This window comes from Mus musculus, chromosome 2, assembly GCF_000001635.26.
Source record: "Mus musculus strain C57BL/6J chromosome 2, GRCm38.p6 C57BL/6J".
Taxonomy (NCBI): domain Eukaryota; kingdom Metazoa; phylum Chordata; class Mammalia; order Rodentia; family Muridae; genus Mus; species Mus musculus.
In genome coordinates this window covers 5,328,589-5,347,199 of record NC_000068.7, presented here as the reverse complement: position 1 = coordinate 5,347,199, position 18,611 = coordinate 5,328,589, and the positions used below count along the sequence as shown (strand labels likewise).

At 43.3% G+C, this 18,611-nt stretch overlaps 1 protein-coding gene across 9 annotated transcripts in view; it reads left to right on the top strand.

Moving 5' to 3' along the window:
* Positions 1 to 18,611, top strand: part of Camk1d (calcium/calmodulin-dependent protein kinase ID) — a 421,404-nt gene that overhangs the window by 367,661 nt on the left and 35,132 nt on the right. For all 9 annotated transcript variants that reach the window (NM_001290374.1, NM_001290375.1, NM_177343.4 and 6 more), the window contains one exon: positions 7,943 to 8,018. In NM_001290374.1, coding sequence (NP_001277303.1) covers positions 7,943 to 8,018 — 76 coding nt within the window. The remainder of the gene's footprint in view (positions 1 to 7,942; positions 8,019 to 18,611) is intronic.

The following is an 18,611-nucleotide window of genomic DNA, read 5'->3' as shown; positions in this document are numbered from 1 at the left end:
ACAAAAGCTGAGTTTTAGTCCCCATGATCTCTACAACTTTTTTTTTTCCATCTTGGAATTTTCATCTTTCCTACTGTTTAAAAGAAATCTTCACAGGAGATGCAGCTGGGGGGGGGGGGGGGAGGGGAGGGGCTTGCCCAGGGTTTGATTCCCAACATGGCGTAACCCATACCTCTGGTGGTTTACGTCAGTCAGCCTAGCACTTGGGAGGGGAAGGCAGGAGCATAGAAGTTCAAGGTTACCCTTGAGGTTCATGAGTTTGAGGCCAGCCTGGGCTATACAGGACCCTGTCTCATACAAATCTAAATGATCAAAGACATCTCTCCACCTCTGTCATGTGTAGTGTTGCTCACTCTTTGACACACTCTGCTGCAGTCGTTGACTGTTTTCATTCCTCGGCCAGAGATGTATTTCTCCTGTGTCTTCCTGAAGGGTCAGGTGACCACTTTGGACTTAAGTGCTTCCTGAAATCCCTTATCAAGAGAGGTCACACTCAGCTCTTCTTCAGAACAGGCATTCTTTTCCTTAATGTTTCACTCCAGACCAAAGTGACAGGCACCCTGAAAAACAGCACACAGTCACCTGGGCAGGTGATAGTGTCTCCAAGATATAATGGCAGAGAAACCTCCCTATAAATCTACTCTTTGCTTCGGTCAAGGTGCTGACAATGAACCGTTGCCTTTCGTTGGTTTGAGGCAGGCTTTCATGTGGCTCAGCCTAGCCTTGAACTTGTTACATGTGGTTGAGGATGACCTTGAACTCTTCCTACCTCAACCCCAAGTGCTAGGACGACAGGCACCGGAAGCATGGGTGTTTAGAGCGAATGCAGTAATTTCAGACGTTCAGTCAGGTTATTCTTGAGCTCATCTGGAACATTTCTGTTTTCTCACTGTCTTCCTTGAGAAGGCAGCTCCTGTGGCTGGTGTCCAGTTACTTCCTTGATTTCTGTCTGAGTTCCATGCCCAGGAGGAGAGGAACACTATGTTCCTTGGAGAAGTAGCCAGAGTCACTTCCTTGCCCCATAAAGCCAGGCCCAGTAAAGGGGGGCACTCCGGTTACCACTGGCGAGATAATTGCACAAAGCAGGCAATGCTCCCCTTGGTTCCAGACCATTGACTTTTATTCTAGAGCTGCACCCTCCTGATGAACCACTGTCCTTCACCCACTGAGGTGATCACCTGTGACATGCTGAGAGGAAGGGAGACAAATATCTAAAGAGGACAGCACATCACCTCTAACGTGAACTTGAACTGGGTGACAGTGGTGGCTCCCTTGTTACCTTCCTAGCAGGAGCTGCCTTTGGGTATGTCCTGGAATGCTTGGGAAAGGGAGAAATTGCTGTCCTTTGTAAAAAGCAGGTCCTGTGTCCCCACCTGCACAGGATAGCTGATCTATCTTTTCTACTTAGATACATCCTTTTCCTGAGTCCCTTTCAAGAAGAAAAATCAGCAATTAAATTATTTTAAAAACAAGATGAAAGGCCCATGAAATTCTCTTTTTTTTTTCTTCCCCACATCTCTGGAGCCCCACCCTTACCAGGAACACGTTCCCCGAGTCGATATAAAATAGCTTGGTTTATAGATGCTGTAGCCCACAGAGTGGAATTTTCCGTATGTGGGTTGGTTGCATCTTGCAGTAATAAATCCCTTCGTGTTAAATTCTAGACTTACTGTTTTCTCCGAAGCCTGAGGGAAACGTGGACATCCAGAGGGCTCTGTTTGTGGAGAACTCTGACAGCTTGTGGGCTGCCCTGATGCCTTGTTGAGGCTACGTGCTTCACATAAAAGTGAGCTCTGTTAGCTGTTCTAAGCCAAGCAAGTTTCCAGAAGGACGAGTGAGGAAAGCTAAATGAACAGTACCTAAACCCAATGAGGGAGCAAGTTCTGAGCTATTGTCTCCTAAGTTAACACCCTTCTCCTGGTAGAGTGAAGCCTGGAGTCCTTAAATGTCTTTGCAGGAGAGTTGCAATTGGGATGTAAAGTGAATGAATAAAAAAATTACTGAAAGAAAGAAAGAAGAAGGAGAAGGAGGAGAAGAAGGAGAAGGAGGAGAAGGAGGAGAAGGGGAAGAGGAGGAGGAATGGCCTGAGTGGCAGACGTACTCCTGTCAGAAATCATTTGATCCTAGAATGACTGGTCTTGCTTTCACTCAAATGCATATTCCCTAATGAACAGTAACTGGCGTTCTGAAGTCCATTTGGTATTTTCTTCCTTTACCTTTCCTTTCTCCACTCCCTTCCTTCTTTCTTTCCTCTCTCTCCCTCCTTTCCCCCCCTCCCCCCACGGTTGGATGTGCCCACTGAACATTCCTGAGGTGGTAAATCTCTTTATAACCCACTTGTGCGGAATGGGAAGATATCATCTCCTAAGAATGATGGCTTGTGTGGTGACGAGGTTGGGTTTCACTTGAAGTGGGCTGTGTTCATCCCAGAATTAAAAAGGGCTGGCTGCTCTGTGTCCCTGTCTGGATGTGACAGTGTGATTCTCAAAGCAGGGCAGGGGACATCAGGCACAGTGAACTATGTGGCTGGTGTGTTGGAGGATTTCGGTGAAGGGCTTGAAGGACCCAACTGTGTATCACTCAGATTTCCCACTCCACAACCTGCGCCTGTTCTCTCTATGTATAAAAGGCTGGCTCTGACTGAGCCAATCAGAGGGCTGGATCTACCAGGTATAATTCTTCTCAGTACCTTCCAGTGACTACAGCTTTCTTCACTGGAGGCACCTCTGTCCAGGCTATGCCAGGAGAACAGGTCCTTTCCTGCTCTGCCAAGTGCTTGGTGGCCTCCCCAAAAGCCAGGAGCCTTTGTCCCTATCCCCTCGCCATTAACTCCACGTAGGTGAACTGGATGAAATAACACTCTTTGAGAAGTGTTAGGGTTGTCGGTACATCATTGCCTGGATTTCCTACCACATGTAAGTTCTGTTGCATGCTTTAGAAGAGAATGTTTCTCCTCGAGAGGAAAATCCCTTGGCTTCCCAGCACAGGGCACCCTGGCAGCATGGCCCACGGGTGCTGCTTCCTAAGTCCCCAGAAGCTGCTCTGCACATCGTTGGCCTACAAGCTCATTTGTCATCCCCAAGACTGTCAACTGGATGCTGTGGATTTATTTCCTTTTTAAAAGAATTTCAGAATAATTTTGCCAATTGGTATGAGACTGATAGCACAATGCTGAGACATTTGACTGGTCATCACCATGAAAGCTGGCCTCAGGAAAGACCAGAGGAAGCGTCCAGCTCCCTCGGTGCTAGCTGCTACTGCCCAGATAAAAGAGATACAGAAAATGAGAAGGAGCAGGTGGATTCAGCAAAAACATTTAAAAAAAAAAAAAAAAGGGGGGGAAACTTAAGAAGATCTCAATGCTTTGGGCATTTCTAGTACTTGATCTTCATGTCAACCTGCAGAGAGAGACAGACAGACAGAGACAGAAAGAGACAGACACAGAGACACAGAGAAAGACAGAGAGACAGAGACAGAGAGACAGGCAGAAACAGACACACAGAGACACAGTGAGAGACAGAGATTGTGTGTGCACGTGTGTGTGTGTGTGTGTGCGTGTATGTGTGTGTGTGTGTGTGTGTGTGTATTAGTTAACAGGGATTACACAGAGGGCCTCACACACTCTCCCTGCCCCTAAGATTCTGTTTTTCAAGAATGTCTGTAGAATGAAAGGAAAGTACTGAAAGCCATTGATTGCAGCGAGCTTTTCCAAGCAATGTTCCAAAGCACCTGCAGTTCCAGCAGTCACATTGCTGGTGAGATGAGAACTCCGGCGCTTGGGATGTGAGCCCTGTCACAGGGCTGAAGTACTTGGACCTACTTACTGGGAATGAGGCTTGCAAAGGGCTTTCTTCATGGTCTTACATTTTGTTTCTTTTGTTTTTAGTGTATTTTGTTTTTAGTTTCCCGGTCTTGTGCTTTGGAAACAATGTTTTACTTTGTAGCCCAAGCTGGCCAAGAACTCTGTGCATAGCTCAGGCTAGCCTCAGACTCACAACAGTGCTCAGGCAGCAGCCACCTTGCCTGGCATTTTATGTCGTATTTCACAGCCTGTCTGACTTCCCAGGGCATTAAGAACTTCACCAGATGGCAAATGGTTTATGCTCTACAGGTTTATTAAAAATTACTTGTATTTTTTATCAGTATAGCTTAAATAAAAACATCAAGAAGAGCCACGGAAGTTTAGCATGAATACCTATATTTCCATCCACAACCTTGTTATCATGATATTTGCTTACTGATAATTTTGAACTTTTCCCTGACATCCATGCTGCAGATGCAAACCAGAAACCTTTTCTAGTCACATGATGAATGCTACAAACTTTATCGTGTAGGTATAATCCCACAATATAAAAATGATTGTAGCAAGTACATCCTTCAAGAACCCAAGCACAGGCCTGAAGAGGTGGCTCTGGTGGTAAGGTGCTTACCTTGTGAGCATGAAGACCTGAGTTAATCCCCAAAACCTATGGTTTTATTTTTGCTTTTGATATTAAATGAATATGATAGAATTGTAATACCAGCACTGGGAAAACTGAGACAGGTGGATATACATATTATAATTATATGATATATAATATAATACATATAATATATTATAATACTGTATATTTACTATATATCACATATTATATAATATATGCTATAAATATATTAACTATATAATATCATATATGTTTATAGCATATATTATATTTATGTATATACCCAATTATATATAACATATATGTATATATATGTCCTGCATATAATATGTTTTATATATATATTATATATATATATATATATATATATATATATATATCTTGAGGAAGCACAGCCTAGGTTGTCCTCTGGCCTCCACGTGTGTGCACATCCACACACACAAATCTGAACATGTCAGGTGATGTGAATCAACTGCTTGTTTTAAATTCTCTGCAGTGCCTCGCCAGCCTCCTGAAATGTTAGTGGCTTTCCTAGTCAAGGTGAAATGTGGGGCTAGCACCAGCACATTTCTGTTTCTGAAGGTTGAGGGCTTAGAAATGGGTTCTGTTCTTTTAGAGATGCCTCCCTCCCACAGTCATGGGAGGGGAAAGGGAATAGAGACAAGCGAGTGCATCACGGAGATACAGGGCAGGGGTCTCTTTCTGCACTGTACGTGCCCAGGGCACGGGCCCAGTCTTTACTCCGATACTATGTAAGCAGCCAGCATGGATTCTGACAGCTTCCTTCTCTGTGACTCTTCCTCTGTGTCTGTCACCACTGGATACCTACTGCAGTGATGTGGTTTGTGCTGTCACTCTGGCACTAAGTCCCTGTGCCTCTGTGCTGTTTGACACCTGGGTCAACCAGCAGGCTGGTGGGCTGGTTGGCTAGCCATCTTCCTAGCTGGGGATCCTTGCAGGCTCAGGGCCTCTACCCACCACCTTGCTCCTGACACCTGGGTGGTCATCAGATGGTGCGAGTGCCTCTGCTGCCTGTGATAAAGTTCTCATCAGGCCCTAGAGTGTCCCTGCAGACAGTCACTGAGTGCCATCTGCACCAGTGTAACTGCTCAGACAGGACTGTGAGTCTCCTAAATCAAAAGCACATTTACAGTGCTAAGTGGCCCCCCCTTCAACGGTTCCCATAAACAGAGGAGGCTGAGAAATACCCTTTTAGCAGTGAGTGGGGAAGGACCCATCATGCACTGGGCTCCCACCTCTCCAAGTAAAGGTCCTCTACACCCGAACTCCCCCACCCCACCCCTCTTCACAGATCTATAAGCCGTTTAGGTAATGACACCCAGTGCGGCAGGAGAAAAGACAGACATGCAAATGCATTTCTGTTCTGGGCTTGTTTGTTTGTTTGTTTGTTTTCAATGGAATCTAAGACTGAAATGTGAAATGAGATTTGAGGTGATCCATGGGCTGAATTCCTGTCTCTGATGAGCAACCATTCAAGAGGAGTTTGCATACCTTCCTGTTCTTTTAAATGTATGTTTTTATATGTATGTGTACACTCATGTATGTGCTGATGTGTGTGTATGGGTGGATGCATGCACACGTTTGTGTGGAGGCCAGAGAACAACCTTGACTGATGTTACTCAACCACTGTCTGCCCTGGGTTATTTGAGATGGTGTCTTCCACTGGCCTAGAACTCAGCAAGTAAGCTAGGTTGGACATTTAGCACACCCCAGATATTCATCTTCCTCTACCCCGCTGCCCCACCTCACCACTGATTGCAAGAATGCTTCCACACCGAGAGTCTTTTTACGTGGGTCCTGAATTTCATACTCAGACTTTCCTGCTTGCAAGGCAAGCACTTTCCAGCCTCTACCTTCCTATTCTTGCTCAGGGAGATTCTTCAAGAGAATGCAAGAAAGAGTTCCATGGCGGATTTTCTGGACTTTTCTTATATAGACTGAAGAAGGTCCACTCTGATACGCAGTGTGATCCAGATAGGATAACAGAAAGATCGAGAGTGGGCATCAGATTGACTCGCTTCTTCAGATCTGACTGTGAACTTGGGACGGATCCCGTCTGTGACGCTCAGTTTCCTTCCCTTGCTCTCTGAGCTCCGGTGCAGTACACACGGCAGGGAGCACTTAGGAACTGCCTGCAGTAAGTGTTGCACTTAGTGCAATTAGGTCCCTCCAGAGCAGAAGTGAATGAAGAGTCCACTTTCTGGCTGGATTGCATTAACGACTGGTGCAACCTCTCAGTGCCCTGTGTCTTCTCCTATAATTTTGGGATAATGAATGTCATGATGATAGTGTTTCCCCAAGGATGTTGGGGTAAGTGAGCCATCCAAATCCTATAGAGCACACAGTTCTAGGCATAGCGAGGACTCTACCAATGATTCTGTTTTTACTTTTTCTACCTTTGTAATTATTCTGTAACTTGTACACTAAAGCTATCTCAAGTAGATATGTCTAATGTGAAGAAACTTCACTTGTCAGCGAGATCCACTGCCTCATATGTATTTACCCACGTTGAGTGCCAACTGCTCCAGATGCTGTGTCAGTCACCAGAGGATACCTGGGCCTGAACCCTGGCCCCAAGGCTAGGAACATGGGAGTCAGGGGTGGTACAAAATGAACCCAAACCCCCGGGAGCAATGACTCTTGATGAAACCATGGTTCAGAGATGAAGTGAGACGAAGTAGCCATCCCCCCACTCTGTGGGGAAGCAGGTGAAGGGTCGATAGACAGACCATGTGAAAACAAGCGCAGCTCTGAGCAGATCCCTGTTCTCTTTGCTGTGCTGTAGGCTCTATGGAGGCACAGGACGTGCTCGTCACCCTTGTCCCCATGGCACCTCACAAAATCCCACAGGAGCCAGAGAGGCTGTCCTGAGTCAGGTAGGGGGTACAGTCCATACTCCACACCCTAATTAACACCACAGTGTTAAGGAAGCCATGGTTCTTAACACAGGACATTTGATCAACTGATGGATGATTATTCACACAGACACACACACACACACACACACACAGACACACACACACACAGACACAGACACACACACACACAGACACACACACACACAGACACACACAGACACACACACAGACACACACACACACACAGACACACACACACAGACACACACACACACACACAGACACACACAGAGACATACACACACACACAGACACACACACACACACACACACACACACACACCTCCATCTGCTTTTACTTAAGCTAACAAATGCATCATTTGTTATTATTCATTTAAATATCTTTGGAACTTGGGTTTTTTTTAAAACTTGAACCCAGGACTGTTAGCAGGCTATGCATTCTACCACTGATAATTTAGGTTCCTTAGCCCCCTGCTCAGTTTTTAGATTCACCAGTGGCTCAAAATCTGAAGAGCCAACACAGAAAAAAAAAATCAGAAAATGAAAACCCCAGGCAAGCTTCTTTGGCCTCCGGCATCTAAATCATCAAGGCTGTGAGTCTTCTTCCTCTGTCCACAGCTCCGGAAGTTCTCGCCCAGAAACCGTACAGCAAAGCTGTGGACTGCTGGTCCATCGGGGTGATCGCCTATATCTTGTAAGTATTGCTTACCACCATGGCTCCCCTCCACCTCTACTTATCTGACTGTGGCAAAATATGTGTAACAGAGATTTTTATCGTTCTGGGAGTATGAAGTCTGTCCTCTGCAGTACTGCCGCTGCCTATTTCATCTCTGACTGAGACTGTTTACAAACAGCAGACAGCCACTCCCTGCACCCCCCTCAGCCCGTTACCCTCCATTCTACCGTCTGTCTTTGTGAACCTGGCTTTTCTGGGGGCCTAAGAGAAGTGGGATCATACAGCCATTTTTCTTTGGTGATAAGCTTATTCACTTATGGGTCCTCAGAGTTCATCCATGTTGAACTATATGCCAGACCCTCCTTCCTTTCAGGGATGGCACCCAACTTTCTGGACCACCCTAAGTTCAGCTTCTCACCCATCCGTGGATAATTGAGTTGCCGCCACCTTTAGACTCTTGTGCATAATGATGAATGTATGAGTGAATGTATGAGTCTAAAAATGGAACTGATATTTATATCATATGATAAAACATTCTTTGTCTAACTTTGAGAAGCCACTGACATGTACGTAGCAAGGCGCCACTTTAAGGATACATTCCTAGCAGCCCTGATCAACATTCACACCAATCTTACACCTTAAAATGCCAGGCCTGGTGGTACCCACCTTTAATCTCAACACTTGGAAGATAGAGACAAGCAGACCTCTGTGGGTCTGAAGCCAGTGTAAACTACATAATGAATTTAAAGACAGCCAGGCCGATATAGAGAGATCCTGTTTCAAAAGCAAAACCAACCGCAAAAGTAATTTAAAAATAAAATAACAATTTGATTTTGATTCTGATTTTCCTTTCCCTATCAGCTTCATGGCTTTGGAGGGACTGGGCTGAAAACCACTGTGTGAAAATACTAGCACATCTCCCTAAGGGATCACATTTAGGAGAAAGTGGATGGAAATCAAAACACATGGCTGGAACACCTCATTTCCTGCTGCAGGCCTTACTTCCTTGATCCAGGAAATGTCATCCTCCCGCGCCCTCCTTGCAGACATTTCAGGATCAGCCCTTCTGTTCCGTATCATTAGGTTTTGTTTTGCCCAAGCCTACTCTAAAGCCCTTTTTAATTGCAGTTGCATCTGCAAATATTTATTATGTGGTAGGCTTTTATAGCAGGCTTAGCCCAACTAGCTTCCATAATTGCTAGGAAATGAAGTTCCTCTCCTGAGCATCCCCAAAGAAGGGATGCTCTCTACCAAACAAACATCCCTTGCCAAAAACGAGAAAGGACTGTGATTAAAGAAGCTTCTAATTGTACATGACATCCTCTGTCCTCAAGGCCACCTTGCCCCGTTACCAAGGAAGCAAATGATCTTTCTACAGCAACATTCAGTAGGGTAGCTTGTGCAGTCCAGTGTAGATTTGGGTGATAGCTCCTGTGAGTTCATGCCATTGCAGTAGGGGAGTTTGGCCCACTGTAATACACCCCATAGGGTTCTCCTTTATGTGCGTGCTAAGACTAAGATAGTGCACTTATATATGTCTTCATTTTCTAAGCATAACAAACATTGCTATGGCTTAACTGGAAAGTGTCAAGACCCCACAGACTCTTAGGGTCCTGATTGGTGGTACTATTTTAGGAAATTCTAGAACTCTGGGAGGTGGAGCTTAGCTGTGGGAGGTCATTGGCTGGAAGTATATCCTTGAAAACTCTCTTACCCTAGCACCATTTCAGCTCTCTGTACCCAACTGTTAAACTGTGAAGATAAAATCCCTCCACTAAGTTGTGTCTATCAGGTATATTGGTCACAGATATGCAAAGGTCACTAATCCTTTGTACTAGTATCTTGCTTTAGGGGGTATAGACCCTAATAACAGTTGTAAACCAGTCCCCTAATAAAACCACACATATACAATTAGACCTGGTCCTGGGTAAACAGAGAGTTAGTTACAAGGACACAGTGTTACTCAACGTGGCCTCATAACACCCCAGCTATAATCCTGTCAGAGGTCCTGACTCTCTCGGCTTGACTGGAAAGCTCAAAGTAAGTTAAAGACTGGCCCTTTCCTGTTAATAATTGAAGCTGATCTTGGTGGTCTGGAAGGGTCTTCCCTGGGACTGTACTCACTTTGGGTTTGTGAGTATCATTTTTTTCTTTGACATCTTGACACAGAAAGGGATTTCAGCAGCTGCAGAGAATGAATATTGATTAGTGGTATTTTTTAAGATTTATTTATTTTTATTTATATGTGTATACTGTTGCTGTCTTCAGACAAACACCAGAAGAGGGCATCAGATTCCATTACAGATGGTTATGAGCCACCATGTGGTTGCTGGGGATTGAACTCAGGACCTCTGGAAGAGCAGTCAGTGCTCTTAACCACTGAGCCATCTCTCCAGCCCTTGATTAATGTTTCTTTGGATTTCTTTGGTAAGGAGCTGGAGAAATGGCTCAGCATTTGTTGCTCTGCAGAGGACTGGAGTTTAGTTTTTAGCACCCATAATAGGCAGCTAACAACAGCTTTTAACTCCAGCTCCAGGGGATCCAATGCCCTCTTTGACATCCATCACATTCCTAACACACACACACACACACACACACACACACACACCACACCACACCACACCACACACACACACCACACTACTGTAAATCTTTGGGATTACTGAAAAAGTATCTGTAACTAGGTAGGGATGCCTTAGTGATCCAGCTGCTATGCTATAACAAGGTACAACAGAGTAAACGATATCCAGTAGCAGTGCATGTAATTCTGTAGATAACAACGGCCAGTAAAGTTCCTGGTCAGCCTCTGCTTCTTGCCTGGGGATGGTTCTCTTGCTCGGTGTGTCCTCCCATAGCAAGGAGAACACCTAGAGGAAACCTTTCTGGTATCCTCTCTAAATCAGCCATTGGCAAAGACAGTGGTATTATCTTGCTTGGCTAGTCAACCTGGAGGTATTGTGGAAGAGGGAAATTTTCAGAGTAAAATCATAGTGCTACTGGAGAAGAAGGCTATAAGGAATAGATTGGCAATAGGCACTTAACCACATGTGCCCTGAACCACAGTTCATATTAGACTTAGAAGACGTATTAGAATATCTTACCCAGGTCCCTCAGAGACCAGTTTGTGCAGGTGAGAGTGCGGACTGCAGAAGCAACACACCTTCTCGGACAGACCCCATTTCAGGCTCCAGACATCTGGGCACCTTCCCCACCAGAGGAGAGGTGTCCACCCAGGAGAGTTCTGACTGCCTGAGCAGGTGAGGGAGCCATCTTGGGTCCCGGGTTCCTCAAAGACTAGTCTGCGCAGGTGAGAGTGCAGACTGCAGAAGCTACACAGCTGCTGAGACAGGCAGAAGCAACACAGCTTCAGGGATAGACCCCTTTTGGGGCTCTAAACATCCAGGCACCTTATCCGCCAAAGGAGAGGTGTCCTCTTGGGAGGGCTCTGACCGCCAGAGCAGGTGAGAGACCCATCTTGTGTCCTGCATCCCTCGGAGACCAGTCTGTGCAGGTGAGCATGCAGACTGCAGAGGCAACACATCTTCTGGGACAGGCCCTGTTTCAGGCCTTCAATTCAGCCAGGAGGCAGGACTGAACGCCAGACCTCTGTGCACCTTCCCTGTAAGAGGCAAGCTTGCCTGCAGAGAGTGTTCTGACCACTGAGACTCAGGAGAGAGCTGGACTCCCAGGATTGCTGACCAAGGCTAACAGAATCATAGGAGGAACAAGCTCCAATCAGAGACAACTGTTACAACTAACTCCAGAGATTACCAGATGGCAAAAGGCAAACATAAGAAACTTACTAAAGGAAACCAAGACCACTCACCATCATCAAAACCCAGCACTCCCACCTCAGCCAGTCCTGGATACCCGAACACACCCGAAAAGCAAGACTCGGATTTATAATCATATCTCATGATGCTGGTAGAGGACATAAAGAAGGGCATTAATAATTCACTTAAAGAAATACAGGAGAACAGTGCTAAAGAGGTAGAAGTCCTTAAAGAGGAAACACAAAAATCCCTTAAAGATCTATAGGAAAACACAACCAAACAGGTGATGGAATTGAACAAAACCATCCAAGACCTAAAAAGGGAAGTAGACACAATAGAGAAAACCCAAAGTGAGACAACTCTGGAGATAGAAACCCTAGAAAAGAAATCAGGAACCATAGATGTGAGCATCAGCAACAGAATACAAGAGATGGAAGAGAGAATCTCAAGTGCAGAAAATTCCATAGGGAACATGGGCACAACAATCAAAGAAAATGCAAAATGCAAAAAGATCCTAACTAAAAACATCCAGGAAATCTAGGAGACAATGAAAAGACCAAACCTACAGATAATAGAAGTAGATGAGAATGAAGATTTTCAACTCAAAGGACTGGCAAATATCTTCAACAAAATTATAGAAGAAAACTTCCCTAACCTAAAGAAAGAGATGCCCATGAACATACAAGAAGCCTACAGAACTCCAAATAGACTGGACCAGAAAAGAAATTCCTCCCGACATATAATAATCAAAACAACAAATGCACTAAATAAAGACAGAATATTAAAAGCAGTAAGGGAAAAAGGTCAAGTAACATATAAAGGCAGGCCTATTGGAAGTACACCAGACTTCTCACCAGAGACTATGAAAGCCAGAAGAGCCTGGACAGATGTTATGCAGACCCTAAGAAAACACAAATGCTAACCCAGGCTACTATATCCAGCAAAACTCTCAATTACCATAGATGGGGAAACCAAAGTATTCAATGACAAAACCAAATTCACACAATATCTTTCCACAAATCCAGCCCTTCAAAGGATAATAAAGGGAAAACACCAACACAAAGACAGAAACTACACCCTAGAAAAAGCAAGAAAGTAATCCTTCAAAAAACCTAAAAGAAGACAGCCGCAAGAACAGAATTCCAACTTTAACAACAAAAATAACAGGAAGCAACAATTGCTTTTCCCTAACATCTCTTAATATCAATGGATTCAATTCCCCAATAAAAAAACATAGACTAATAGACTGGCTACACAAACAGGACCCAACATTTTGCTGCTTACAGGAGACCCATCTCAGGGAAAAAGACAGACACTACCTCAGAGTGAAAGGCTGGAAAACAATTTTCCAAGCAAATGGTCCAAAGAAACAAGCTGGAGTAGCCATTCTAATATCAAATAAAATTGACTTCCAACCCAAAGATATCAAAAAAGACAAGGAGGGGCACTTCATATTCATCAAAGGTAAGATCTACCAAGATGAACTCTCAATTCTGAATATCTATGCTCCAAATACAAGGGCAGCCACATTCATTAAAGAAACTTTAGTAAAGCTCAAAGCATACATTGCACCTCACACAATAATAGTGGAGACTTCAACACCCCACTCTCACCAATGGACAGATCCTGGAAACAGAAACTAAATAGCGACACATGGACACTAACAGATGTTAGGAAACAAATTGATTTAATAGATATCTACAGAACATTTTATGCTAAAACAAAAGGATATACCACCTTCTCAGCGCCACATGGTACCTCCTCCAAAATTGACCATATAAAACACAAAACAGGCCTCCACAGACACAAAAAATATTGAAATTATCCCATGCATCCTATCAGATCACCAGGGACTGAGGCTGATCTTCAGTAACAACATAAATAATAGAAAGCCAACATTCACGTGGAAACTGAACAACATTCTTCTCAATGATTCCTTGGTCAAGGATGAAATAAAGAAAGGAATTAAAGACTTTTTAGAGTTTAATGAAAATGAAGCCACAACATACCCAAACTTATGGGACACAATGAAGGCAGTCCTAAGAAGAAAACTCATAGCCCTGAGTGCCTCCAAAAAGAAACTAGACAGAGCCCTACACTAGCAGCTTGACAACACACCTAGAAGCTCTAGAACTAAAGGAAGCAAATTCACCCAAGAGGAGTAGATGGTAGGAAATAATCAAACTCAGGGGTGAAATCAACCAAGTGGAAACAAAAAGAACTATTCAAAGAATCAACCAAACCAGAAGCTGGTTCTTTGAGAAAATCAACAAGATAGATAAACCCTTGGCCAGACTAACTACAGGGCACAGGGACAGTATCCTAATTAACAAAATCAGAAATGAAAAAGGAGACATAACAACAAAACCTGAGGAAATCCAAAACATCATCAGATCCTACTACAAAAGGCTGTACTCAACAAAACTAGAAAACCTGGATGAAATGGACAATTTCCTAGACAGATACCAGGTACAAAAGTTAAATCAGGATCAGATTAACAATCTAAATAATCTCATTTCCTCTAAAGAAATAGAAGCAGTCATTAATAGTCTCCCAGCCAAAAAAAGCCCAGGACCAGATGGGGTTAGTGCAGAGTTCTATCAGACCTTCAAAGAAGACATAATTCCAACTCTTCTCAAACTATTCCACAAAATAGAAACAGAAGGTACTCTACCCAACTCATTCCATGAAGCCACAATTCCTCTGATACCTAAACCACAAAAAGACCCAACAAAGAAAGAGAACTTCAGACCAATTTCCCTTATGAATATCGATGCAAAAATACTCAATAAAATCCTCACAAACCAAATCTAAGAACACATCAAAACGATCATCCATCATGACCAAGTAGGCTTTATCCCAGGGATGCAGGGATGGCTTAATATAAGGAAATCCATCAATGTAATCCAGTATATAAACAAACTCAAAGACAAAAACCACATGATCATCTCATTAGATGCTGAGAAAGCATTTGACAAAATCCAACACCCCTTCATGATAAAAGTCTTGGAAAGATCAGGAATTCAAGGCCCATCCCTAAACGTAATAAAAGCAATATACAGCAAACCAGTAGCCAACATTAAACTAAATGGAGAGAAACTTGAGGCAATCCCACTAAAATCAGGGACTAGACAAGCTTCCCACTTTCTCCCTACCTATTCAATATAGTACTTGAAGTCCTAGCCAGAGCAATTAGACAACAAAAGGAGGTCAATGGGATACAAATTGGAAAGGAAGAAGTCAAAATATCACTATTTGCAGATGATATGATAGTATATATAAGTGATCCTAAAAATTCCACCAGAGAACTCCTAAACCTGATAAATAGCTTCATTGCAGTAGCTGGATATAAAATTAACTCAAACAAATCAATGGCCTTTCTCTACACAAAGGATAAATGTGCTGAGAAAGAAATTAGGGAAACAACACCCTTCACAATAGTCACAAATAATATAAAATACCTTGGTGTGATTCTAACTAAGGAAGTGAAAGATCTGTATGATAAGAACTTCAAGTCTCTAAAGAAATAAATTGAAGATCTCAGAAGATGCAAAAATCTCCCATGCTCATGGATTGGCAGGATTAATATAGTCAAAATTGCTATCCTGCCAAAAGCAATCTACAAATTCAATGCAATCCCCATCAAAATTCCAATTCATTTCTTCACTGAGTTAGAAAGGGCAATTTGCAAATTCATCTGGAATAATAAAAAACCTAGGATAGCAAAAACTATTCTCAACAATAAAAAAAAAAAAAAAAACCTCTGGTAAAATCACCATGCCTGACATTAAGCTGCACTACAGAGCAATTGTGATAAAAACTGCATGGTACTGGTACAGCGACAGACAGACCAATGGAATAGAATTGAAGAGAATCCACACAGCTATGGTCACTTGATCTTTGACAAGGGAGCTAAAACCTTCCAGTGGAAAAAAGACAGCATTTTCAACAAATGGTGCTGGCACAACTGGTGGTTATCATGTAGAAGAATGCGAATTGATCCATTCCTATCTCCTTGAACAAAGCTCAAGTCTAAGTGGATTAAAGACCTCCACATAAAACCAGAGACACTGAAATTAATAGAGGAGAAAGTAGGGAAAAGCCTCAAAGATATGGGCACAGGGGGAAAATTCCTAAACAGAACAGCAAAGGCTTCTGCTGTAAGATTAAGAATTGACAAATAGAGCCGGGTGTGGTGGCACACACCTTTAATCCCAGCACTTGGGAGGCAGAGGCAGGTGGATTTCTGAGTTCAAGGCCAGCCTGGTCTACAAAGTGAGTTCCAGGACAGTCAGAGCTATACAGAGAAACCCTGTCTCGAAAAACCAAAAAAAAAAAAAAAAAAGAATTGACAAATAGGACCTCATAAAATTGCAAAGCTTCTGTAATGCCAAAGACAGTGTAAATAAAACAAAAAGGCCACCAACAGATTGGGAAAAACTTTTACCAATCCTAAATCTGATAGGGGACTAATATCCAATATATACAAAGAGTTCAAAAAGCTGGACTCCAGAAATTCAAATAACCCCATTAAAAATGGGGTACAGAGCTAAACAAAGAATTCTCACCTGAGGAATACCGAATGGCTGAGAAGCACCTGAAAAAATGTTCAGCATCCTTAATCATCAGGGAAATGCAAATCAAAACAACCCTGAGATTCCACCTCACACCAGTCAGAATGTCTAAGATCAAAAATTCAGGTGACAGCAGACACTTGCGAGAATGTGAAGAAAGAGGAACACTCCTCCACTGCTGGTGGGATTGCAAGCTGGTACAACCACTCTGGAAGTCAGTCTGGTAGATCCTCAGAAAATTGGACATAGTACTACCAGAAGATCCAGCAATACCTCTTCTGGGCATATATCCAGAAGATGTCCCAACCGGTAAGAAGGACACATGCTCCACTATGTTCATAGCAGCCTTGTTTATAATAGCCAGAAGCTGGAAAGAACCCAGATGTCCCTTAACAGAATAATGGATACAGAAAATGTGGTACATTTACATAATGGAGTACTACTCAGCTATTAAAAACAATGAATTTATGAAATTCCTAGGCAAATGGATATATCCGGAGGATATCCTTAGTGAGATAACCCAATCACAAAAGAAGTCATTAGATACGCACTCACTGATAAGTGGATATTAGCCCAGAAACTTAGAATACCCAAGATTCAATTTGCAAAACACAAGAAAATCAAGAAGAGAGAAGACCAACGCGTGGATACTTCATTTCTCCTTAGAATAGGGAACAAAATACCCATGAAAGGAGTTACAGAGACAAAATTTGGAGCTAAGATGAAAGGATGGACTATCCAGAGACTACCCCGCCTGGAGATCCATCCCATAATCAGCCACCAAATCCAGACACTATTGCATATGCAAGCAAGATTTTGCTGAAGGGATGCTGATATAGCTGTCTCATATGAGGCTATGCCAGTGCCTGGCAAATGCAGAAGTGGATGCTCACAGTCATCTATTTGATGAAACACAGGGCCCCCAATGGAGGAGCTAGAGAAAGTACCCAAGGAGCTGAAGGGGTCTGCAACTCTATAGGTGGAACAACAATATGAACTAACCAGTACCCCCAGAGCTCATGTCTCTAGCTGCATATGTAACAGAAGATGGCCTACTTGGCCATCATTGGGAAGAGAGGCCCCTTAGTATTGCAAACTTTATATGTCCCAGTACAGGGGAAAGCCAGGGCAAAGAAGTGGGAGTGAGTGGGTAGGGGAGCAGGGTGTGGGGAGGGTATAGGGAACTTTCGGGATAGCATTTGAAATGTAAATAAAGAAAATATCTGATAGAATATCTTAACATGGTTATAGATGTCATGTAGAGCTTTGAAGAGTTCTAAGGTGTGGGTATGACATGTATCGGGGTATGTCTGAATAGTGGGGTATCTAGGCTCTTCCAGTAATGGGACACAATGCAGCACTTCAAGTTGGTCTTAAAGGAAGACATGCCATATTTCTTTGCTTCTACTTAATAAGAACTTGATAAACTCCAGCTTGGGTGGTTTTCTTTTGGTACCACTCACTTCCCCCAGAAACCACCTTCAGGTTGATTTCATGACTATGTCAGATTCCAAGAGGGTAGACAAGGACTCCCTTTGTCCTTCTTGATAGCCAGAGCTCTGAAGCCCAGAAAGAGAATAAATGAACTTCAGTCATTTTAGTTATATCCTGTAAGGTGTTCAGATGTCAGCTGAATTCAATAGCGAACTTTCGTGATGTCAGCATTTGGGGAGTAAAGGCAAGAGAATTGTGAGTTTGGACTTCCCTGAGCTACTTAGAAAGTTTTAGGCCACTCTTTACATGATAAGACACTGTCTAATAATTATCTGGGTATAATTTTCTATGTAACATGGCTACGTGTAGAAAAACACTAACTTTGAATTTAACATTAGGGATATTTTAACCCACTTATGAGCCCATCTTGTCTGGCTGTGTACATCACTAGTACTGGGATAGAGTCACCTAGCCTTTGTCATCTTTAGATCTCTAACACCAGGGTCAGTACCTAGACATAGAAAGCACTACAGGAATGACAGTCATTGACCCTAATGATCACACACTGGAGGCTGTTGGTCTCATGCGCTCTGCCAGCTGTTGGAGTTGATGGAATGAGGCAGTTGTTGAGGACAGAGAGCATTGGGTAGTGGGAAGGGAAGTACCATTCAAGGTCTATGTAGAAGACTGGAGAAGATTAAGAAGGAAAGAAATACCTGGCTAAGTATGCCATGGTACTTTGAGGATTCTCCTTGGGAAGGTCCTATGGCCCAAGTTGGTAAGGATAGTGCAAAATTGGCACTAGATTGAAACAGGGATAACATCCAAAT